Genomic DNA, 25,218 nt, shown 5'->3' with positions numbered 1-25,218 from the left:
GGTTGAACATTTTAGGAAATGAACGGGAATGAGGCAGGGCTGATCAAGGACGCTGCAATGAATGGCTTCTGGGGAAGTGTCCCTGTCTGCTGTGGTGTTGCTTACGCGGCATATTGATTTGTCACTGTCTGTTTTTGTCTTGGACCCAAGTTCGCTGCCCCAAGTGCTACACGCAGAGGCATTACTAGGGGGGGTGAGGGGGCAATAGGCCTGGGTCTTTTGGTTGTAGCCCCGGATAGAAGCTCAGGGACTGCAACCAAAAGGCTATAGCTAGCCCTGTCCTTGTTACTTGACAGTAGCCCTGGGTATGGAACATCAACTGGCATTGTCATAATTGTCATTGACATTGCTTTGGCATAAAGCGCTCTATAAATAAATAAAACAATCAATCAATCAATTGTGCCCGCTGGTAGGCGTAGAATTGGGATCACCTAGTGAACTCTGCTGTTGGAGAGCGACACACGCAACAGTTCTTGCACCAGCTATGGAGCCATTTTGAATATCTTGCTGCCCCACCACTTACCCTCCCCCCCATATGTCTGTTTGCAGGAAGGGCGTAAGGCGATGGTGGGAGACGTTTACTGCTCTTCCTCAGATGAGGGTGCCAAGCAGTGGAGGGCTAGCTTAAGTCCCCCTGAAGATGACCGCGCCTCCCCCTACCACCCAGGTCCTCTTAAAGATGACTGCAACATTTATGTATGGTCTGCATGGATTTGATCATGTCTGAGTGTGGGTTCTTGATCAGCGACCATGCGTGTATCTGGTTGGAAAGCATGAGGGCGCGTACTGGCAGTGCAACACCAGCTGGCGTCATAGATTTGAAAAGCACTGCCATTTGTTGGTGCGTAGATAGCAATGTCAACTGATTTGCCCTGTTGGGGGGCAGGGTTGGTTCTATCTAGATCCATATCACTCATTACTCTGCAAATGCATCTCTGTTTCAGTTGGGGGCAGCTGAGAGGAAGAGGCTGTTCACTTAGGGAGCCACAGGTTGGGTGACCAGACGTCACGGTTTTGCCAGACCAGTCCCGGAATTCGGCCCTCTGTCCCCTGGTCCCATTTTTTAAATTTAAAATCACGTCCCGGGTTTGGGGAAAGGGAGAGTAGGCAACAATTGTAAAGTGCATTACCGCATGGGCAATAGCGACTGCATAGCTCCTGAAACAAACTCTAAGTGGTAGAGAGTGCCTTAGGTTGTAACCCATAGGACCAATCCACAGTAGCTTCTTATGTGGGAAATTGTGAGGATAAATAGCTTCTGCTTCTGTTATGTTACGTTTTACATACTCTTTTTGTCCTTCGTTTTACTTTCAACAGTTATGTTTTCTTTCTTGTAAAAATCGCTAATCCTATTAAATCAAGTAATAACATTTTTTTTTAAAGTGAATTAACAATACACCATATTCAGAATTTTGCGTGGCAGGAGGGGCTTGAACCCCCCCAGGAACCAGCCTCATGCATTAACTCATTGTGCCACCAGACCAGCTGGTAAACGAATGGACAGCAAGGGCTATAACATGTAAAGAAATACTGTGGGATAGAGAGTATGAAGATGTGGGGGCGGGTTGGAGGGTAAGGGGGAATGCAGGGCTGAGGCGGGCTGTGATGGTGGTAGTCCTTCTTTTATGTTGTTGGCCGCAACAATTATTCGTATTGAAACTCTGGTCACCCTAGCCAAGGGGCGTCAGGAAGACAGGCCATTACATATCCTGGTTGCATTCTATTGAGTCCCACAATGCCCCTGTTACGTCACAACGATGAAAGTGCAGAGAAGTGTCAGGCGGGGAGCGGATCTGAACTGGATGGGATTGAAGGAGTGCATACCTCTCAATCATTTCTGTTACAAAGGCGGGTGAAATCACCCGATTTTGTTTTTGGCGGGTGAGACGCCCATTGGAATTAATGGGAGTGCAGGAGGCTTGGCGGGTGAGTCAGCCCTTTACAGGGCGGGTGACACCCGCCAAAAGCGTGTGAGTTGAGAGCTATGGGAGTGGAGTGATATGTGTGCACGTGCATTTGGCATCCGGGCTGATGTGCTGCCATTTCAATTCCGTTTAGCGACTTGAGCCTCTTCAACGATTTAATTAAAACCGTAGTCGGGGCTCTATTATCGCAGTGTGGCGGGGGGGGGGCGGGCGCAGTCACTCGTTCTCAACGCTAAAAATAAACAGCTCATGCAGTGTTTGCCTGCCAGAGGTGGGAAGGGGAGAAGGAGCCTAACAATTGGCAGCACCTTTTTCATCCTCCCCATCCTTACCCCCCATACCCCCAGATCATTCTCTGATTCAATGCATACAATTACTGTGAAATCAGGCATCTCTTGTCTAGTAGAAGAAAGGACTGTCTCACCTGCAGTTTTATTCACAGCAACGTCGACTATTACAGTACAGCCTAGATATGACTGAATAGCTTGAAGCCAATCAGGTTGACGTTTGATGCGGAGCCCAATTCCAAATGATTGTTCCCAACAGAACTGCTTGACTGGCCCATGTGGCGTAATGGCGTGTTGGTGTTGTAGGATGTGGGCCTAGCTATCTGAAGTTCTAAGTCAAGGCGCTAGAGGCCTCAGCAACCACTCCTTTGTAGCGGTCACTGAGAGGGGGGAGCGGTAGTGGAAGAGGTTAGCCACGTCGCCAAACTGAATTTCCTCAACCCAACCTCATGAGATCTAGCTTAATTGGTTTGGGGGGATGGGCTAGAAGCTCCAGCAAATGTGAGAAAATATTGCTCTATGTGTTGAACCATAAAATGCCCACCCGTAGGGCACCAACATGATAATATCTAAATCAGGGAGTTTCAGTAAATTGGTTTTGTATCTGAAATTATTTCCAAACTACAGTGTACATATTTGCCTGTGAGGTAAGTTGTTGATGCATTCTGACGTCTAACAGTCAGGACACCACATTTATTTAATTTAATTTAATTGTTTTTTTATGATGCGCCTAATACCGTACCTGAGTTTGGTTTGTAAGCGTGGATCCGGGATTTGAACCTCTGTTGCTCTGCGGGGTCTTGCTTCCAAGACCAGGCATTGCCCCTGTGCTATCCTCCGTTCACCATTAGAGCAATAAAAGAAAGACTCGGTTATCAAACCATCAGTGCCATTTCAATAAATCTATATGGGTAGAGGGAGAGGGAAACTCACCACTTTACCTAATCACATCACAGAAGGTGGCATCCCATGGTCTCTGGCACACATGGCGTGCCACCTTGCGTTATATTAGGCCATCTCTTTTGAGCACCCGAGGCTGCCTCTTGGTAACAAACAGTGGTTGATGACGGGAAGGAAACGGGAAAAGCTAAAAGAATATCAACTTCTAAAAGATGACAGCAGTAAAAAAGGGTTAAACCCCAGATGTTGAGCGCACAACACAGGGCCTTCAGTTCTCCCCCTACCCGCCAGTGAATAACACCAAAGCCTCTGGCCGATGTTAACTCATTGGGTACCAGTGCAATTTCACACTAAAAAGCGAGCTGCCATAGTCTAACCTGAAGGCGAGCACAGAGCCAACAATGGGGCCTAGTCCGAGTTTGCCAATGCTGCTGAACTTACAACTCTGTCTGGTGACATACGATGAAGGAGCACTCGGGAACTTTTGAAAGCGAATGCATTTTCCATGGCAGCACAATATTCTCAGCGAGTCCAATACAAGATATCAAAACTCGGACTGTTGCGAATTTGTTTGAAACACTGGACAAACACAACAAGCGTTTGCTTCCATATTTCCAAGAAATCGTACCCTTGCTGTAAAAATATGGGGTGTCTGGGGGCTTTTCATCCCTCAGCTGGGCCTATGACATGGCGGACATCCCCCACGCGAGCCTAGGGTATGGGGGCCAGCGATCCTGGGATCCTTCCAGATCTTTGCCAACATCAAAAATGGCGAAGTGGCTTCGCCGCCCACATGCAATTAGGCCTGATTTTTGTTTTAGGACCTCCGAGGTAGCACAGACTGGGAACAGGCCCACCTGCCTTGGTGCCTCCTTATGTATGCAAACAAGAAGACAATTACCTGACTTGCTTAACATTATTGTTGTATCAAACATAACATAAGTCGCATTAACTGAAAAACGTGTGCACTATACCACAATAAGCATAAGTATCATTCACCTTTTGTTTCTCTGTACTTTTACTGCACAATTGTTACCACATTTTGGCTGCAAAAAGTGGGAGGCGACCCCCGCACTCCTTCCTATGAACCTGTGTTGGTCCGTCGTCCGTCGTCTTGAGCTATCCTCCCGAGATTTTTCCCATACTTTGCACATGTCACCTTTTTATAGGTGATTAACTCAACTCTTTTAAAAAAAAGGTTTTTTATTGATTTCTCCTCATTTCGATGTGTGTGTCTGACTCTGTGTGGGTTTGTACGCGTGTTTTTGTCTCTGCTGCTCGTTGTGTGCAGGTGTGTGTGCTTCATTACTTAGCAGTAGTGTTTTTTTTAAACTAGTTGTCTGGGGGCGGGACTCACTTATGTTCCGTGCTTACTCACACTCCATGCATTTAGGATGAGCATAGTATGCCTAGTTATAATCCAAGCATAGTATATTCAGGAATTGTCATGAGGGGTATGCTGCCAGCTACTAGCCAGCCATAAAAAGTCACTCGCCACCTCAATTCTATCCAGAGAGTACACCATTTCTTACTTGCCAGGGGTCAATTATCACTTGCTAGAAGCCAGTGCATATGTTGCGCTTGACCGGACCAGCCATGAAGTTCAATACCTTTTTGTTGGCAAATAGTTGCCAAGGAAAGGGGGAAACATAAATATAAACCGGGTCCCCCAAAAATGCAAAATGTCTCAGGATAGATTCTCCTGAGTGTTATTGAGCCTCGCCGTCTCCCGAAGGTTCCCCGTGTCATTGCTACCTAGTGCTCTTAATGTGCTGGGCTCTTAGTGAGGGGCTGCTCCTGTTTTTGATAGTCGGGTCAGGGTTAGGATTGGCTGCTGCTGCTGGGTGCTCCTGCCTCATTTTGTGCCTAAGGCACTGGATCAAGCCTTTTTCTGGCCTGTCCACCATCTTGGATTTTACTTTGCCCTCCCAGCCCCTGTTTGGCGTTGCCTGCACAGGATCCTGCTCTTCTTTTCTCTCAAAATGCAAAGTGTTTGTAGGCAAAACATTTGGTAAACTTTCCAACTGTCTAAATGTACAGACTCTTGTCTTGTGTGGAAATTGCAACAATGTATCAGCATTGAGGGAATACTCTCTTGGAAGACAATGGGGCTCATTATGAGTTTGGTGGTTAATGGAATAGTCATGTTCAGCAGTAATCTCACCAGACAGTATTACCGTTACTGCCGGTGGGGTGCACATGCTCTCGGGATCTCATAATACAGGAGTAACTCTAAAAGCGCTTAGGTGGAGTTACCGCCGTATTTATGTCCAACTCGTAATGAGCCCCAATGAATTATGTAAGGAGTCAGAAGCAGGATGCAGACACAGTGGTGGCCTTTTAATGGCTGATAGCCTTTATATTAAACAGAAAAAGGAAAATCCTAATTTTCCCTAAATCTAAGATGGCGTTCCCTGCCTCAAAACAAACTAAGGAAACTATCAGAATTTCCGACGAAACAATAGTCCACCGTCCTGTGTCCAAAACCCCTATTGCCAACCCGTACACTTAAACTAATATACAAAGGGAAAACTGGGACTTAACTGCAGAGTAATGGCTCCCTTTCTCTGAATAATATCCAGTGTTTGTTTTCCACTGATCCAAGTGTAGCAAAAAGAGGAAAGTAAAGTTAAAAGTTTCAAAACAAAAGGGTTCTTCAACCAGTATTAGAGACAAGGGCTTCTTCCCTTCTGTCGCAATGCTCAGAACCTATGAGGTAGTTTTTCATCTCTTAGTTTTTTCAACCCTCTCCACCCCCCCCCCGTCAACACCACGGTGCTGCCTCTCTTCCTCTGCTTATCATAAGCACAAATCTCTTTACAAAGGAGGTTGTTTTGTCACTTTGGTGTTTGAAAGCTCACTGTCAATACCAGGGTACTGCTTCCCTTACCCTGGATACCAGATGTACTGATGTTCACAAGACCAAGAGGTTGTGGCTCTTCTCCTGGCTTTTCATGTTCTCCATAGGACCGGAGGTATGACTCTCTTACCCTAGTTACCAAGCATATATAAGTTCACACATAATTTGGTGTGAGTCCGGCCAGGACCTGGGTTACTCTTTCATATATTTGGGTGTGAGTCCCAGACTCGCAATCTTTTTGCCTGGTATACTCTGCTGCCAGGGCTTTAGTTACTCTCTTTCATACACTTGGGTGCGGATCCCCAGACTCGTAATCTTCTTGTGTGGTATACTGTCCTGGCAGGACCTTAATAACTCTCTTTCTTATGCTTGGGTGCGGTCCCCAGACTCGTTATCGTCTTGCCTGGTATACTCTCCTGACAGGACTTTAGTAACTCTCTTTCATACACTTTGGTGTGGGTCCCTAGACTCGCAATCTTGTTGGCTGGTATACACTACTGCCAGAACTTTAGTAACATCCAGAGTCTCATATAATTTCAATATCTTGCCTTTCTGTCTTTTCACAACAGCTTGCTTTCTCATGCAAATATTGCCACAAAGAAGATATCTCCTCTTCAAGGTGAGGGATTGGGGTTCCGACCCAGCTTCTCATTTCGTGCAAGTCCCACATACAGCGCTCGGTGTCCCAACTCCCTTCTGTGGGTGCACAGGCTTCTTGTGGCGGCTTTCGGGTCTCTTGTGGTCTTTTTTCGGCTCTGTGGCTTTGGTTTGTACTCGGGTAGCATTTTTCCAGCTTCCTAGTCCTCTCGGTCTGCAGGAAGGCTCCCCCTTCCTTCCACTTTGACTTTCGCACAGCGGAACCCTCTCGTTGAGACGCTCTCCGGTCCCTCGACCCGCGTTGAGAGGAAGAGGACTCCATACTTTCCTATGCTTTGTAGGTTTCAATGTCCTGGCACCAATAGGATTGTTCGAACAACTACAGCATGTACCTTGGTTCCTCCAGGCATTCTTCAATAAGATATAGAGGATTTGGGAGTTGGGTCCTGGGTGTCAACCTTAAATGGGTAAAGGGATATCATATTCTCTCTGGAATATCTTTCCCAAGTCCATAGGGTAACAACCTCCCCATGTCATGCTCCTGAATATTGCCACACCAAGGGGGTCTTCTGGACTGTGGCCACACCAACCTGGCCAAGAGAAGGGATTTTCCCCAGGGAAACGATGACGACATCCGGAGAATCATCACAATTAGTAACTTTGTTTTACACATTGGCCTCCTGAGTTCACAGAGTGTCTCTTCAGGGCTGTGAAATGACTTATCTGATACTGTCATTGGAATTGTAACAGTATCAGGATATTTCTCAACTGGAGAGGGGACACACTAGCACTGTCCTTAATGGTCCTTACGGGTACATGGGGAAAGTCAAGGCTATCAGGACTGTCCTGCCCTAGTTGGCTGACGGATTGGCTTGTGATGGATTACTGTGAATATCCCCTACCCAGTGAGATGGAACACGGAGGGCAGGGTGACATGGGCTTCCTCCGCATACTGCCCTGGAACCAACATCCAGTGGCTTGAGATGACACTCAGCCCCCCGAATACCCCCTTGGCCGTACCGAGAATCAGTTGTGGGAACTTCATTTCAGTATGCAAAGCACATTCTGAGTTTGCTGTTAGTAGTTGTCTATGTATATGCTATGTGCCTATGCATAGTCTGAGGGATGTGTGTTTGTGTGGTGTGTGTGGGAGTATATGCATAGTCCTTCAGAGTGCATTGGTTATGCAGATGCACATAATTCTAAGCACATTTTCTATGCTTATTTTACTTCTGAGCTTACAGGATGTGTCTATTGTGCTTACTTGCATTCAGAGTATATAGTATGTGCATTCAAGATGGATTCTTGTCATGCGGTATCATTTGTATGTGTGGGCTGTTAAGTGTGTGTGTGGGTGTGGTGTAAGGGTGCAGAAGGAGGAGACTGACGCACAGGTGGCATGGTGGTTGCCAAACTACTTTTTTTAAATTGAATCTGTTTCTATTAGCAAGAACCGTAAAAAAATACAATCTAATAGATTTTAATTTGAGATCAAAATAAAGAGAAAACCTATCTTTCCCTATATCTAAGACCGCAAACAAAATACTAAGGTTTCAGTCAGGATGTCTTTATAAATCAATAGTCTACGGTAATGTGTCAAGAAGCCTACTTCTGTGCCTCACACGTATAACTAAGCTAACAAGTGTGATGAATCCTGCGGATTTACCATGAAGCCCCAGCCTAAAGTCTCCTCCTATGTGGCCAGGGAAAGGCAGCCGCTACCTGATCCTAACCCTGGAGGCGGTATTAGGAGGGAGGATCACATGGGAGGGGACATCTGTCAAGGGAAAGTGGTGCCTCCGTCAGGGGAGACACAGAATTCATCCTCTTCTGAGGATGACATTTCCCTAATGCCTAAATATTTAATGGCACGTTGTCACTGTAAGACTCCCTCTCCCAGAATTACCCAACGTGGCAAGTATGTAGAACCTTTTAACCAACAGGACAATGGTACACAAGGGGGCCGTGAAGTTAGTATTACAACTTCCAGTAGTTATGATTCTACTTCATATTTAGATCTTAGATCCAAGGGAAAAACATCAAATCCTTTAAAACCCTCCCTTAAGTGTAAATCATCTCAATTACCCAATCAGATTGGATTAATTTATAAGAGCGCAAGAGCACTATGAACTTCAAGTCCCAAAATGCTCTTAGTACTCAGACGAGCAAGAGGAGCCCAGAGTTAGTCAACTATGGTGAGCGGTCTTGTTGTAATGGCCAACAGCGGTATCTTGAAACATTTTAAGGCCTTTCAGGCGCGGGCAAAGAAGAAGCAGCAGGGAGAAGCTGAAGTTGCTGTTGTGGCGGCAGAAGGATGCTGCGAAGAAGTTGGGACTCCAGATTTTTCTGCAGGACGCACAGCACGAAGCGGTATTGAAGCCAGCCGCCCAGAAGCTCTCTACAATCCGTGAACTGCTCCGGTAACTGATTCACAACGGGGAGTGCACAGAGCTGCGGAAGCTCCAATGAAGGTCAGCGTGAGTGGCGGCAGACCCACCAGAGCTGTCAAAGGCAGAGGAGGTCCTGAAGAGCGAAGCAGCAAGACCTGCGAGTTAGAAGGAAACCGCTAGGTAATAATGGTTATTTTGAATACCGAACAATTGAATTAAGTAAACTGGGTGCAACTCTCCCACTGAGGGATTCCGAATCGGGGAACATTGTGACCCGCATTGCCAAAGTTAAAGAAGAGTGATAATAAGGTGAGCTGGGTGCAACTCTCCTATTAAGGGATTTCAAATAGTGGAATATTGTAATCTGAATTGCCAAAGCCAAACATAAGTGAGGAGAAAGCAAAGTGGACACAACTCTAATAAGGAAGGGTGTCAATTAGGGGGACATTGTAACCCACGTTGCCAAAGCCAAAGAAAATGGATACATAGACAAATTGGGCTCAACGCTCCTAACCAGGGGTACCAATTAGGAGACTCTTGTAACCTACATTGTCAAGTCAACAGAAGAGTGATCCCAGGGCATTTTGGATTTAATATTGAAAGAAAGAGCTGTCTAGAGTGAGAAAGTTGTAATCCGCATTGCCAACAGCCAAAAGGTTACACAGGTAGAAATCAAAGACCGCAGGAGCAAAGCCCCCCTTGTAAAAGTGAACAAGGGGGAGGGAACCGTAATCTGCATTGCCTATGGCAAACAGATCAACACGAGAATCATTGTCCTTTTGTGAAATATCCATTTGGAAGAAGATGTAAGCCAATGGTATTAGGAGTTAAAAGATTGACCAGAGAAGTATTTGTTGGTTCAAATCTCCCCATTGATGATTCTAGTGTGGAGAGCTTGGAACAAGCCTTACCACAGAGTTCAAGTTGTAGTAGTAGTAGTAGTAGTAGTAGTAGTAGTAGTAGGAGTGTTATCCCGGCAGGCGAGTAAACCAGGATAGGGGCAAATTGTATTTAGTCCTGCCAGGCGAGTGTACCAGGAAGAAGATGATTTAAAGTACTGTGGTAAAAGGTTGTTGTTGAAAAGAAGTGTTAATTCCACCACCTTTCATGGATGAACTATTGCATAACCGAAAAGTAACTGATGAGCCAACATGACTAAAGTGTTTCTTTTCAGAGAGCCATCCTAACTCAATTATTTCCTTTTAAAGAAGAAGTATGGTAAGTGATTGGCATGTGAAGAAAAGAACACTTGCATTTGATTTCAGAATTTATGTTTTTTCAGAAAAGTACTTTTGGTTTACCACGCAGGTGATTGTAGACGTGTTAAAAATTACTTTGAATTGAACTGTGAAGACACTTTTGGAAGTGAGAAAGGTACTTTATCCAGTGAAAGGATATATTGAATGGAAAAGACTTTGTAGCCTAAGTTGAGTGGAACTTTGTTACTGAACTGAACTTTCTTGAAACTGAACTTTGTTCCACAGAATCCTGAATTGATCCAGGGGAAGGGAATCCACCCTGGTCACAAGGATTAATGCTTATATCTTTTGAGTCTAAATTTATATGCTATTTTGTGGAGTTTAAAACGGCCAGGCAATTCTTATATCATTTTGTTGTGTCTATTGTGTATATTAGTGTGAGGGTCAGATACTTTTTGGACACTGGGTCATTTTTCTTTAGCCTTAGTTTGTTAGGGAGGGATATCCTTGTTAGATTATAGAAAGATAGGCATTTGTCGCAACCCTTTTTATTTAAATAAAATGGCAACTTGTGAGAAAACTATACCTGTGTGTCCGTCACGCATTTCTGACTCGTCACCAGAGGTAGTATATCTACTTGGTCCAGATGAATGGTTCCCTTCTTATGGACAGCAGATTCCAGTTACAGTCATTAGTTGGTTCTGGTGTGCTCTAGACACTACATGTGTTTGCTATATGTTTTCTTAATTTTAATTGCCCTGGATATTGAAAACCTATGTGAATGTATGTATGTTTGTTGCAACCTGCCTTCAGGTAATTACATTTTGAACAATTATCAAAATGTAATTGGCTATGCCATAAGTATATATTTTTTCAATATCTATTAAATGTGTGAGGCCATTTATTTCTGATTACGCCTCATTTGGTGTGCAGTTGCGTTCTGGACAGCTTACGTACGTTTAGACATTACTCAGGAATGACTCCCTTCCCCAGGTCTCAATTCCGTTCCAAGGTGCAAAACAAAGTTACAGGTTGTAATGTCAACACGCATTAAATTTCTCAATTCAACTCACAAGGTAAAGGTCCCGGTCAAACATCAACATTCCTTATTGCCCATAGTTGTTTCTTCACTATGGGGTTCCTGTAGAATGCCTATCTTCTCCAGGTATCTTGTTCCTTGGTTTCCCAGAACAAAGGGATTGACACCCTTCCACTGACTTCAATATTTCAATATAAGGGATTGTTGGCTTTGCATTAAACGCTCATAATTTCTTACCTCCAGGGGGAATGATTCCCTGCCCCTGGATCACTGGTTTGATTCTCTTTGTAAACTCAACCACTAGCAGAATGACTCCTGATGTCTGGCTCTCACTGCTTTTCTCTACCCACAGCCAGGGGGAAACACTCCCTTCCCCTGGACTGTCACCGTTTCACAATGCCAGGGGAATGACTCCCTTCCCCTGGCCTTCTTTGGCTTTGTTCTCACACTCTCCTGGCTTACATTCACAAGTCCCAACACCGGGGGGAATGACTCCCTTCCCCTGGCCTTCTTTGGCTTTGTTCTCACACTCTCCTGGCTTACATTCACAGGTCCCAACACCAGGGTGAATGCCTCCCTTTCCCTGGCCTTTCTCAGGCTCTTTATCACAGTTCACAGTACCAGGGGGAATGACTCCCTTCTCCTGGCCTTCTTTGGCTTTGTTCTCACACTCTTCTGGCTTACATTCACAGGTCCCAACACCAGGGGGAATGCCTCCCTTCCTTTGGCCTTTCTCAGGCTCTTTATCACAGTTCACAGTACCAGGGGGAATGACTCCCTTCCCCTGGCCTTTCTCAGGCTCTTTCTCACAGTTCACAGTACCAGGGGGAATGTCTCCCTTCCCCTGGCCTTTCTTCTCTTTCCTGCTCTGGCAGACCTGGCTCACTACCCTGCCAGGTACAGCCACGAAAAAGATGGCTTAAAGCTTTCTTCATTCTTCTGTGTGGAACCCAAACCCAGCTTTCCTCTTCTTCTCGCTTTGGCAGACGTGGTTTACTACCCTGCCAGTTGCTGCCAAAAAGATGACCCAGAAGGCTGTTTATTATTGGGTACGGTTCTGAGACCAACCCTTCATCACTCTTCAGCCCTACTGGTGTCCCATCAACCTGTCCGGCAACCCAGTTACCTGCAGGGTGCTTGCCAATGCTTTCTGGTCAGTTCTGGGCTTCTCAGCATCCCCTCTCTGGCTTTGGGCTGTTTCTCCAGTAGCTCAGGTTGTGCTTATCGAACTGACAGCGCCTTCCAGCTCCCTCGTTGGCTGGATACCCATTCTTCCATCTGTTCAGTCGGTCTGTCCACGGTGGACCTGTCTTGACTGTCCCTGCTGCTAGACAAGCATCTTGGGTCTTGCTCTCACTGCTTGCTGGCTTTGAATCTCAAAGCTCCTGCAGGGAAGGATTTTCTCTCCCGTCCATAGTCCTTCCTCTATTTCAATGCGTTTCTCCAATGGGAGTTGGAGAACTATTAGAAGGCTCATTGGAGGTTCTAGGAATAGTTGGCAGGCCTCTGCACCTCCTCGTCCCAGTACTTGCCCATTGTATTAATTCTGGGTAGTCTTTGCTCTTCTTTGTCCCAGTATGAGCCAAGGATGTTTCTCTTGGGTAGTCCCTACTCTTCCTAGTCCTGGTGCAAGTTCAGTATTGGATTTTCTAGAGACACATGGAAGTCTGTGGTATGGAGAGGAGGTTGTGGAACAGGCTTTAGGGCTAGGGATATATGAGGATGTTGGGTGAGGATGTTTTCCGTCCTTGTCTCTAGAGGGGGAGTCTCTCCCCATGAGATCCTCCTGCTGAGTATCACCCACAGGGGGACTATCTGGTAGCAGCTTCACCTCCCTGGCCTCATGGGAAGAGGCTCCCCCTCGAGGAGAAGTGACAGCTAAGGATTCATTATGGTGTCTGTATGTGTCCTTTGTGTATGCATGTGCATCAATACACACCTATTTACTCTCAACAGTACACTTGGAATATGTGAATCTGCAGGCACACGTTTTTTGCTTTGCCCAACACTACAAAAAGGCATGATCTGCTGTGCAGCTGTATTTTCCTTGACATTGTTGCACAGCATGATACCAATGGTGGATACAGTATGGAACAGGCCACCACAAGCATCATTCAGGGGCCTGAAGGCATACACGTGGGCACCCAAAACAACCCCGTCTCATGGTTTGAGCCGAGGCGGGGCATTGCCGAGTTAGGTAATGCCCTCGGGGCCCATATTTATTGAAGCCCCCGGGGCATTAATTGATTCAGTAATGCCCCCCTGGGCAAGGGGCTTATTGCTATTAATACCCCGGCCTGTTGGACCGGGGTACTAAAGCCTTTTTTTTCTGTTCCGAAATGCGAAAGTGTTTAAAAACAGAAGAAAAAAGTCTAAAAAATGACTGTTGGGGAAGGGAAAATGAAGTCCATTTTCCCTTCCCATGGCAGCCATTGGAAATAGATAAAAAAAAGTAAACAAACAAAATGGCCACCATGGAAATGGACAAGGGACTAACAAGTAGTTCCTTTCCATGGCGGCCATTCAAAAAAATAGGAAAAAATGTAAACAAAAAAAATGTCCGCCATAGAAAGGAGGAGGGATTACGTGAAGTCCCTTCTTCCTTTCCATGGCGGTGTGTCGCAGATCGGGAGCGGACGTGCTGGAGAGAGAAGTATTTCCAGCATGTCCGCTCAAGTGGGGGGAAGGGAAATCTGTGGAGTGGGAGAGAGGTGGAGCATTTAGCTCATTCCCCAGCGGGGGAAGATGGCGACTGCCAGCCTTGAGGTGGCTTGGAGCGGGGGATTACCGTCTGGTAATTCCCCCGTTCCGAGCCTCCTTATTGGCTGAGAAGCCGCCACATCCCCCCGCTGAGTACTAATTAAGTGTATTCTCCAAAGCTTCTAAGACTAATTTGAAGATTTGTGAATGCAGATGAAGGTACCCTTTTGTGGGTGTGCACCAACTCCCCATTTTGATAAAATCTTGGCATTCCCACAACTTATTTACAAGGCCCTGGAAATGCCATCTTTTCTGGTCTTGGCGTAAAATGACATATGCATATATAAATCTACTTTGCTTCCCTTATTTGAAACTGCCCGGAATTCGAAAATGCGTAAATCCGTTTCTTAAACACTTTTGGGTTCTTTTGTGAATTTGGAATAACTTGCTTACAGTGGTTGAAGTGAGCGGAAACGCTCGGGAGCAATGTTCCACTACTTTTATGTTTTACTGTTAACAGCTCCACTATTTTGGCAACCATTTTCATCATTCCGGAACTGTTCTTGGTGAAGTAAAAGCACACTTCTCCATTTCACCACCGGATATTAGTTACAGCTAAACTGAAATCTGTTTCAACTCAATTGGCTGTCAACGAGCTTGACTGCAACCCTTAAGAAATGTGTTGCACATTGCTCCTTTCCTTCCTACTCGGTCCCCCGCTGGAGTCACAGTTCCACTACTTTTTTGTTTTTGGTACACTCGATCCCTTTTGCTTATGAATACGTTTTTACTTTTTCCGGAATTCCATCAAATTTCATCTTGCAAAAAAGCTAGGTCTTTAACTGAGCCTTGAGACACCCATGGACTTTAAAGCACAAAGTAAAGTCGATTTAGAACAGTGACAGATATTGCAAATCAAATTACAAATTGACATTCGGATATTTTAAGATATGTCTTAAGAACATTAATAGTGTTATAAAGAGTCCTGGTTCCATATCAGTAGTCTCCCAAAGCTGGGACAAAGTGACAGTCCTTTTGGCCAATTGACCGCATTTTTTAGAATAATAGCATGAGGCACACTTGTGTTGCCACTGGAGGGCCCCCTTCATTTTGTGCTCAATGTCATATCAAATCATAATCGTGATTAGCTACAGTAAGAGTTTCAGTGTGAACTGGTTCCAGCCAATCAGAGTGTCAACCTGTCTGTCTCCATGTATCAATACATTTTTATATTTAGACGCCGTTGATGTGACTGCAGATTCAATTGCTTTGACGTGAATTCCTGTTTTTTGCTGCACCTCTGCACTCTTTTTCCAATTTTTATGTTTTTTACTTCACTGGTATTCTGGGACACATAGCCTCCAATCCCAGCTCCCTGCATTTCTGCAAATGGCCAATCTAATCTTCATACACGTCCCAACCCTGTGCCGCAAGAGGGTGCTGTCTCCTTAAAGTCCTACTATGGTGTGGACCTGAAGCCTTACATGTAGGGTGACCAGAATCCCAAAATAAAACACGGGGACGGGCGATAGACATGGAAGTAGGACTACACACAAATTGAACTCTACTAAAACGGTAGTCCTACTTCTATGTCTGTGGGCTGTTCTGACACAAAGTGTGGGGGTGTGTTGCAGGCAGAGCACTCTTATTGGAGGAGAGAGGCCAGGGAGGAAATGGGGTCATTAAAGTGACCAAGAGAGTGGCGCAGGGCCCGATTTCGGGATTTGTTTATCGTTTCCCAGCAAAAAGAGTGACAGAAGCCACCCGTCCCACAAATCCCGGGACAGGGCTTTGAAATGGAAAAAAACTCTCACGACGCTGGGACCAATGGGGAAAATACTGGGACTGTCCGAGCAAAACCGGGACGTCTGGTCACCCTACTTACATGACTAAAAGTGCACATGTACAGTACCTTTAAAGTGGCAAGGTAGGGGCCACCATTTTCAACTACTTTTACTACATTCTGCAGTAAACACTACTACAACCCTACTTGTCGCCAAATACATAATTTATCTTAGCACAGGTTAAGGAGCAATCAGCTGCCATATTGCACTTTTTCCGCTCATTCTAATTAGCGGGTGAACAGGGAACTTAGGGGTAGTTCGATGGCAGCTGCATTAAGACCACTTGCGAGGAAATGGCAAATGGGAGATGAAAAGAATTGGAAGAGAACGCATTGTAAAAGAGGGGAAAGTACACATTCACTAAATCTGCCATTATGTCAGCTGATTTTTAGTCCCATTGAGAGTCTGGTCCTTTGAGGTATGATGAGAAGGCTACACTAAAACATGTCCTTTCACATAGAAAGAATTGGAAAAATGCTGTATGTAATTTTTGGTTCTGTTTTGCAGAGCATACATAAGTAAGGTCACAAAAACACTCACGGACTTCCTTTTTCTGGCTCTAATGCATTCCTTTTTGTAATAAAAATATTGCGGAGCACAACGAAAGAGCAAACCCTCTGGAAGATGGTGCTTTTAATGGGAGGCCATCAAACCACACATTTGCAGTGGATGTTTGGTGCATTGATTAAGCTGCTGCCTGGGAACATGATGACCTGTGTATAAACAAATTCTCCAAACCCGTCAAAACAGTAGAAAAAGAATTCTAATTGCAAGCTTAACTATTGCAGTGCCTGCCCCTGAGTTGTGCTAGATAATTTAAAGCAAGGTTGTCCAACTCAAGGGCCGGAACCATGTCGGATTTTCAGCATACCCCTCATTAATATTCATGAGATGAATTTGCATACAATGGTTCTAAAGGAATGCACATTCATTCTCATGAATATTAATGAGGGATATCCTGAAAACTGGCCACGATTCCGGTCCTCGGGGCCTAACTTCAAAGTGTCTTTCTGCATGAAACCGTTCAACTGTGCAGCTGCCGGGTAGAAATAACAACTGGCCGCTGCATGAAACTTGCTGTCACATTCCATTTCTTTATGTTATATAAGATGTTTGTTTTACCAGGGTGCACAGTTTGCTAGTGATATTTGACTCTTGGCGAGTAAGAAATGGTGTGCTGTACGTATAGAACTGAGGTGGCAAGTGACTTTTTAAGGTATCAGAAAATATTGTCCCCACATGTAATGTCAGCTTACATATAGTCACCGGGAAACGGCATACATTTTTTTTTCAGGGGTTGCAGGGGTGTCCCCTGCATGTTCCTAATGATGATGTCTCAGCAAAAAAAGGCACAATTTTTGCATGGCGCCATTTTTTGGGGGGACATTATCACATGGAACCCTTTTTTATGGCTGGTAGCTTGCAACTTGAATTTTTGCCCCCTGGTTTGACAAATAAAGTTACATGTTTGCCCAAAGTACTGCCTCTCTAAAAGCTGACATGAACTTGCACTGTGTACTGTGCAGTATTGTGCTGTCTCAGCATAGCATAGAATACAACTGCTGTAAAGGAAAAAGTGTCTGAGTTACACAATCCACGACAAAATCCACGTTGAAGTATCATGCAAAAAAAAAGGTAAAAATGTGTGCACAATAAAGGTACGGTTGGGTGATGGCAGCCGATGAAACATAGAGCGGCAATTATAAGCAGAACAGTTACTGTCGCCACAGACACACGATGGAGGATGACCACGACACGGTGCAGTAGAGGCTGAAAAGTACTTGCCAGAGGGGTCCACTCGAAAGCCAGTCCTTGGGGGCACTTGCTCTGAATAAGAAAACGGGGAATTCAATGAGAAATGCAGCCCCTGAGACAGTGGTAGATTACAGTACTATTTTCTTTGCCATATCATATGATTGAGGAAGTCAAATGTTTGGCTACCATCATGTCACCTGAATGAAACCACATTAGCTAGATTTGTTTGTGATTTGATGACCACAGTGAATGCTTCCTTTACAAAAGTGTGTCATTTGAATACCAATTCAATGAGCAAACATATTTGATAATCCACCAGTACTGAATTTACATTATAACAGTACAGTGCTCGTGTGCTGTTCTTACTCGTCCCAGACTTTAATGCAAGAGATGATTCTCGCCGATTGAGTTTCATAAACCACAGCCTTCAAATGACTCACACTGAACTCCTTCCATCAGAATGTAACACCATCCCCACGCAATGTCCTGTTTCTTTCTTTTTCTGGGTGTTTCTAGCACCCAGCTCTCATCTCATTTGTATTTATTATTTATTTTATAATTTAACATATGTTTAACGCACAGACCCACTGTTATCACAGCATTTGTAGAGGGTAATAACAGAGTAAAAATTTGTACAGATCATTGCTTTAGTAGGAAGTAGTACAGGCAATGTAGGAGATAGTTCATGCTTAGAGTGTCTCTTTACGCGTTTACCAGCTGCAGCACTACTGGGCTAGGTGGCAGTTGATCAGTATCAAGATGAGCAAAGAGAGTATGCCAAGCCCTGTTGGGTGCTGAGTACGATGCCATGTTGATGTGGGCACCACCAAGTTGATGAAGCGATGCAGAAGTTCAGGTGAGAGTGCTTAGTACTGCAGGAATGGGGATATGATTTGATAAGTTATTTATAACACGCTTAATACCCAGAGGTTTCTAAGCGCGGCCCCCAGGGATCGACCCTGTAGTGCTCCGTGCCGTCGTGCTTCCAAGACGAGCACATTGCCCCTGAGCTATCCTCTTGAGACTGCTTGGGATACTCTGCAATGCTATCTTGCCTGCACAGTCTGTGTAGCGCAAGGTGGCTGCTCCTGGAGTTGGGCACCCGGTTGAAAGAGACACCATGACAGAGATTCATCCTCTTCTCCAGAGTCTCCGTCCTTTAGATTTAAGCATAGAATGCAGACGGAGCAGAATATGTCTCGTCACACTGCTGCGACTTCCCCGTCACTTCCTACCACTACTTCGCCTTAGAGTTGGGAGCTTGCACAGAAATCAGAATGCTGGAGGAGATGAGATGAGTGAAGATCCGTGCAGACAATGGTGCCAGGCCTGGCTAAAAATGTCTCGGGAGGATAGCTCAGCAGCGACGTGCTCGCCTTGGAAGCAAGGCGACACGGAGCAACACAGGTTCGATTCCTGGGAACCGCGCTTAGTAATCTCTGGCTATTAAGCACGTTATAAATAACCTATCATCATAAAGATGGGGCCTTTGGTCCAGCGGCTGAAAGGAATAAGTCTACCAGTAATGCGACTCTAGACCCAGATGCTAAGTCTGAGTTGAGCCGATCCTGATGGGACTGGTCTCTATATTCAAAAGAACGAGCAAGGGGAAGTTCTAGCATGTAATACTACCTCACCCGTTGCTTTGTTCCTCAGGCCCTCAGGAAGGAGCTTTGTAAGATCTTTTTCTCCTCTCCTTAAACTGCCTTTGCGTCTCCCAAAAGTTCAGCGGTTGATTAGATTAGCAGACAATGGTAAATGCCAAAGGAGGGATAACCTCTGTTTGGTAGTTTGATGGGGGGCTAGCCGAGGATACAATATGATATGATAGGTTATTCATATGTAGGGACCCAAAGGACTCACTACCACCAGAAGTGGAGGTTTAGTCATTAAACCCTTCTAGGCATTGGAGAAGCAGTTAGACCCTGTTGCGATTCAGTATATTCCTGATCTCTCCTCATACTTGCCTAAAATGAGTACGATAGCTCTTCTTCATGCTACAATCTGGAGTGTACTGTGGGTGAACGGGAAGAGGATGGAGTGGTAGGAACAAGACTGGCAGAGAGTTGCCATGGAGGCAAGGTTGGGGTCCGGGGAAGGCAGTAAAGAGGCTCTCAGAATAAGGGTGCTGTGTGATTTCTTCAAATGTATTTGTTTGAGGGTGAATTGGTCGAATTTGTTTTTTTTCTCAAGTACATTTGACCACAAATGTATGAGCGAAGACCCCCCCAAACCTCACAATCACTCTCTACCTTTACAATTTCCCTAACCTACCACCCACATACATTTGCGGTGAAATGCAGAAAATGTTTTCAACCAATTCATCCTCAATGAAATCTACTGCGGCGAAACCTCCCATTACCGGAATAACGTTAGGGGAAGAAGATTGGCAGCATTGTATCAACTGACATCAGATTATGGACCTGATTCATGGAAGTGTTTTATAATGGTGCAATCCCACAGGAAAAAGTTCCATGAATCGGGCCCTATGTGTCTCCAAGCAATGTGAACGGCTGGGAAGGCTGATAAGATAGCATATAGTACTTACTCGGCAGTTGCTCGTAAGGCCCCAGAGGGCTCCTTATTTTAGTGTCCACTCTCTTGGATGTTTCTATCAAAATGATGCCATGCACTCTAGAGAGCATCATCAAACTATGGTGGACTGGCAAAAATTCCTCGGATTGTAATGTGGAAAATGTTTATCCCACTGACATTTACAGACAGGGATCCGCACCAGCGATGGTGGTGTTGGGCTATATGTGTTGGCTGATGGTCCAACAGCAATCTGGGAAAGGAGAAGCTGGATATGACTTTAATGCTTCATTGAGGACTTTTAGTGAGGATCTCGAAGAGTGTGACTAGGAAGATGAGGCATATAGCATTCCTGAGTCGGTGACCCCATTCACGTCCTTTAAAGAGGCGGGTCAGCATTTGCACTTCCTGGGATGGCCGGTTCTGGTGTCTCTCCAGGTCTGGCGACCTGCTACACAGGTTAGTCTCAGTCACCTTTACATCGGGCAGGCAAGCGTTGCCTGTGACAGAGGAGGTCCGCGAATGTCACTGAATCGCGGTCTGGTGGACCTTGTACTTTATCCCTCTTGGAGAATGTGGGATGCATCATGGTTTTATGATTCTCTGTAACAAGTATGGCCCCAACTCCGCGAAGGCTTCAGAGGGGATGGGTCTTCATTTTTCTCATAGTAATCCAGCGGTGTAAGGATTGGTACTGTTGACACTTCTGATCATACAGAAAATAGGTATTCTGGGGCTTGTAGTCCCTCCATACCCCATCTTTGGTTCAGGAACTCCTGGTGGTTTTACTGTCACTTCGGAAGAAGTGGGCTCATGAGATCTTACCTCGCCACCCTCGGGGAGGCCCATTGGGTAGGAGCTAAAAGGGTCCATTTGCAGGTGACTGGGGTTCCATTGGTCGTGCCTCAATAACTTGTTGGGTGGCTTCAAGATGAAAATGCATGAGATTCGGTCTTGATGGTTTGTTGTGTAGTTTTAAAAATACAGGGTCCGCAGCAAGTGGCTTCTACTTCATAACTCAACTGGATTCTCTGGGGAGCTCAGCACAGCAAAGCCAATGGGGAAGCAGATAGAAACATCAGCTTGATCAGCTATCTGCAGCTCTTATAAGGAATGGCTGAATTCGGCAATAAGCATTGCCAAAAGCAGGGTCTTTGGGCTTGCAGTTCTTTGGGTTCTTTCTCCAGGCTCCCTGAAGAGCAATAATGCTTGACCTGCGTTTCCCAGTCCAGCAACATACTTCAGAAATGCTTGCAGCTTCCTGGCCACAGTCCTAAGCAGTGCTCTTAGTAGCAGGTAAAATTACCTCTCACAAGACACTTCTGTTGTACCCCAAAGGTGGTTGGTGTGAGAGCTGCCAGCTGTCCTGGAAATCTTGCCTTCACCATATGCAAGGAACTTTGAGCAGCTTCAGCTTCAACTAGAGTTCCGTCATGATCCATCTGCTAAAAGATGGTTCAACAAATGGAGGGGGGATTACACCTGTGCTCTAGCACCTTGAAGCATGGGTTGTGCTAGATGGAATTACCAAGTAAATACATTGGACCCAAAAACCGGACAGACTCAATGGAGATGGTGAAATACCGCTTTAATCTCCAGATGTAAAACAGGGCAAATAAACAACTCTATTTATGCAGGATCACACTGTTTTTTCAATCATGCGTAGTTTATATAATGGTAGATACGTCATCTATGACATCATCCTATATGGCAAACTTCAAAAACCTATAGAGGGGTGGGTTTGGATTAGGGGATCATCTCTACATATAGAAAATGTGTGTGCTAGTCCCTCATTGGTGGTGTCTTATCTGTGAGACACACCCTGAGCTACTTCTAATCACAAGGTGTAAGGCACTCGTCATAGCAGAAAATGTGGCAGCGCACTAATATTTTGCGACATTACATGAAAAAGAGCATGGCAGGCTATTCTAATTGGTTGACAACCCAAATCCAACCTTGGACATTCGGCTTGTTAGCAGCACGTACATAGAAACGGAACACAAGTAGTTGGAGACCCGTCAGCTCTTCCATTGTTTCCCAACTAAGCCATCCTCTTTCATTGGTAGGCCTCATGCCAGTGTCTTCTGTTTGAAAGTTGACCTTGCCAGTCTGCACAGTCTTAGAACATCCAAAGGAGTGTAGGCACACCGCTATCTTCATCCGAAGCTTAATGAATAGCCAGTGGTTGCAAGCTCTTCATCGCGTGTTACAGGACCATGAATTTGTCCATATTGACGGTGCTTTTAATCTTATTTGATAACACTTTTGCCGGGTCCAGTTCTCCTTTTGTCCCTTAGAGACTTTCTAACTCTATTCCATATTGACTTTATGCCCTTTAGTCATCCAATATTTGGCATCAGTAAATGTTCGTGCTCCTCCTAATCTTCAGAAAATATGTCCTTGCGCAGTCTACTTTTAGACTCCCTTCACACCTTTTTGTCATCTCTTGAAATAGCATCCTTGGTTCAAAGCCAATGTACTCCCCTATTTTGCAAGAAAAACCGATTTCTGCATCGTCACTCAATGTTTACGATCCTGGGCTCGTGGTTTTGAGCTAACTGGGTTGATTGACATGAGCCGTCGTCCATCTTGTTCTGATGGTAGTCCTAAACGTTGCTCTCCTAAGCAAGCTTCTATGTATTCTTTCTACCCTGCATTCAGCGTATTTACAGTTATTGACCAGGGGGTCACATCTTTATTCTTTTGTCTCTGCATATACTGCATCATACATTTTTCTCTTACTGGGTAAGTTACATCCTTATTCTAAGTATTTTCATACTGTTTCAACATAGGATCATATATCTGACATTCTTTTGCTGTTATAAGACTTTGTTTAACGTACATCCATAGCACGCATCATTTTATTCATGGCTGCTTTTCGACAACTCAGCAAGGGACATACTTCTTGGTAGGTTTCCTCCACTGTTTCAACATGAGGGTATCTTCTGAATGGCTGTGTCACGCATTCCACTCCCTCTGGGGGTCTCATTCCTCATCCCCGTGCCCCAAACACCCCTCGCCCTCTTGCCCGGTTCCGGGTCTCACAGGTTCTCTCTTCGCCCCAGTTGCCACGGCGCCGACTGCCACAAAGCTTGGGTCGGCATGCTCTTTGCCCGCGGAGACGTCTACCCCCTTGGCATCTTCCGTGGCGGCTGCTAGACCGACTTCTTCCGCGTCACGTGACCGCCGCCTTCCGCTCACGTGTTACTGGACTACACTCATGTGATGCGCTCGCGGATCATGTGACCGGGAGGAAATAGCAGCGCGAGTAGTTAAACGGCTCTGTTGCGGTGCTTCGGTGCTTCACAGCTGTTTCTTCGGATTCCTGTACGGCGCTACATACCTTTTGTTTCATCCCTTTTGGATCTTGACCTCAGATTTGTTTCACGGACTGGCAACGGATAACCCTTGGCTTTGGTATTTGCTTTTGGATCATTGTTACAACCACGGACTGCTTCGCGGACTCCTACTACGTTCCGCCCTTCTTGTGCGGATTCTGGCATCAGGTGGGCCTGGCACTTGCAACGTTGCTGGGATACTTACATACTGAAAGAACAGCCTTGCTGGGTCTCGGAACCTCCCCCATAGGTACAACCGCCACTCCACAGACACCTTTTGGTAAGACCGTTCCACTTACTTGTTGATTGGTTGTTGATTCTGTTTTGGCTTGACACTTAACCGGTGTTTCCTTTACAGTGGTTCGGGGTTCCACGAGTACCGCAGTTCCGGAAAGAACATCTCCCACCTGTGGCCTCAAAGGCGGCACAGAGAGTGACTTTGATTCTCTCTGTGCGGCACTTGTGGACAGAGGACTCTTCGGCTACACGAGAGTCAAGACACAACAGACTGTGAAGCCATCCTGTCGTGTAGCTATGGAGGGAGCTGCGGATGACCCCTTGACCACTATGGTTCAGGCCATAACCGTGTTACGTGCGGACATGGCCGCAGCAAATACAGCCATTCACCAACGCTTGGATACTATCCAGAGTGCTACACATCCTCTACCCTCAGATGCTGAATTTGGGGATACCCCACCAGGCCCCCCGCCCGTCCAACCTCCCGTTCCACCCATTCCTAACTCCATCCCCGTAGTTCTGCCCTCTCCTTTTCCTTTGGCTGCCCCCGAGAGGTATCATGGGGATCCCGGAAAGTTCAGAACCTTCTTGAATCAATGCAAATTGCATTTTTTGTGTAGACCCATGGCTTTTCCAGACTCCACCTCTAAGGCAGCCTTTACTCTTTCTCATTTAGCAGGCACTGCGGCTGCCTGGGCCAATCCACTCCTGGAAAACGACAACCCAGCCCTTTACGACTTTCATTTGTTGGTCACTGAGATGTCCCGAGTGTTCGATACGCGCCATAAAGTCCAGTCCCGAGACCTGGAACTCCTGGACCTGGGGCAAGGTAGGGGGTCTTTGATCGAATACATTACTAAGTTCAATCAGCTTGCAGCCGAGACTTCCTGGCCTGAATCCAAAAAAGCCGTTGTGTATTGTCGCGGCTTAAATAATGCCATGAAGGATGCCCTTGCGGTTGTTCCCTCCTTACCGACCTGCACACCACTGCCCCATCTCCTGCCACCTTGGCCCCCTCTAGAACCAGTTCCGAACCCATGCAAATCGGGGGCATCAGGAGCCCGATCACACCCATAGAAAGGGAACGTAGGAGGGTGGACAATGCTTGCTATTATTGTGGTCTACCTGGCCAATACGTGAAGGAGTGTCCCCGTCGCCCCAAGCTAAAACCATCGGGTTTTCAGAGTGCTCGACCCTAAACTCGGGGACCGGGTTGAGCGCTCCTTGTCATACCCCGAACCCTGTGTTTGCTTTCGGCCGCATCAGACCCATATATGTGCAGGCCATTCTACAACCCACACCTGACATCTCACACCCAGTTACGATTATCATAGATTCCGGGGCTACAGGTAATTATATGGACATCACACTGGCCCAAACCCTGAACCTACCTCTTCTAGCCAAAACCCGGCCGGAACCAGTACAGGCAGTGGATGGGACTGCTCTGGTTTCCGGACCAATCAAACAGCAGACCGCCCCTATGCTCTTGACCATACAGGCTATACACAGGGAGACCCTGAGTTTCGATCTCATCTCAATGCCCCAGTTCGGTGTAATATTGGGAATACCTTGGCTACGGGAGCACAACCCCTTAATTGACTGGAAAGAGGGTTCG

General features: G+C 45.9%; 1 protein-coding gene across 10 annotated transcripts in view; it reads right to left on the bottom strand.

Moving 5' to 3' along the window:
- The window catches only part of MAGI2 (membrane associated guanylate kinase, WW and PDZ domain containing 2), a 3,248,720-nt gene that overhangs the window by 502,256 nt on the left and 2,721,246 nt on the right, over positions 1 to 25,218 (bottom strand). For 8 of the 10 annotated variants that reach the window (XM_069628034.1, XM_069628038.1, XM_069628036.1 and 5 more), the window contains one exon: positions 17,527 to 17,568. The exons of the other annotated variants lie outside the window; for them this stretch is intronic. In XM_069628034.1, the coding sequence (XP_069484135.1) occupies positions 17,527 to 17,568 (42 nt within the window). The remainder of the gene's footprint in view (positions 1 to 17,526; positions 17,569 to 25,218) is intronic. 10 annotated transcript variants of the gene reach the window in all.

Source organism: Ambystoma mexicanum, chromosome 12, assembly GCF_040938575.1.
Source record: "Ambystoma mexicanum isolate Mex_15411 chromosome 12, UKY_AmexF1_1, whole genome shotgun sequence".
NCBI classification, from domain to species: domain Eukaryota; kingdom Metazoa; phylum Chordata; class Amphibia; order Caudata; family Ambystomatidae; genus Ambystoma; species Ambystoma mexicanum.
This window is presented reverse-complemented; position numbering and strand designations above follow the sequence as displayed.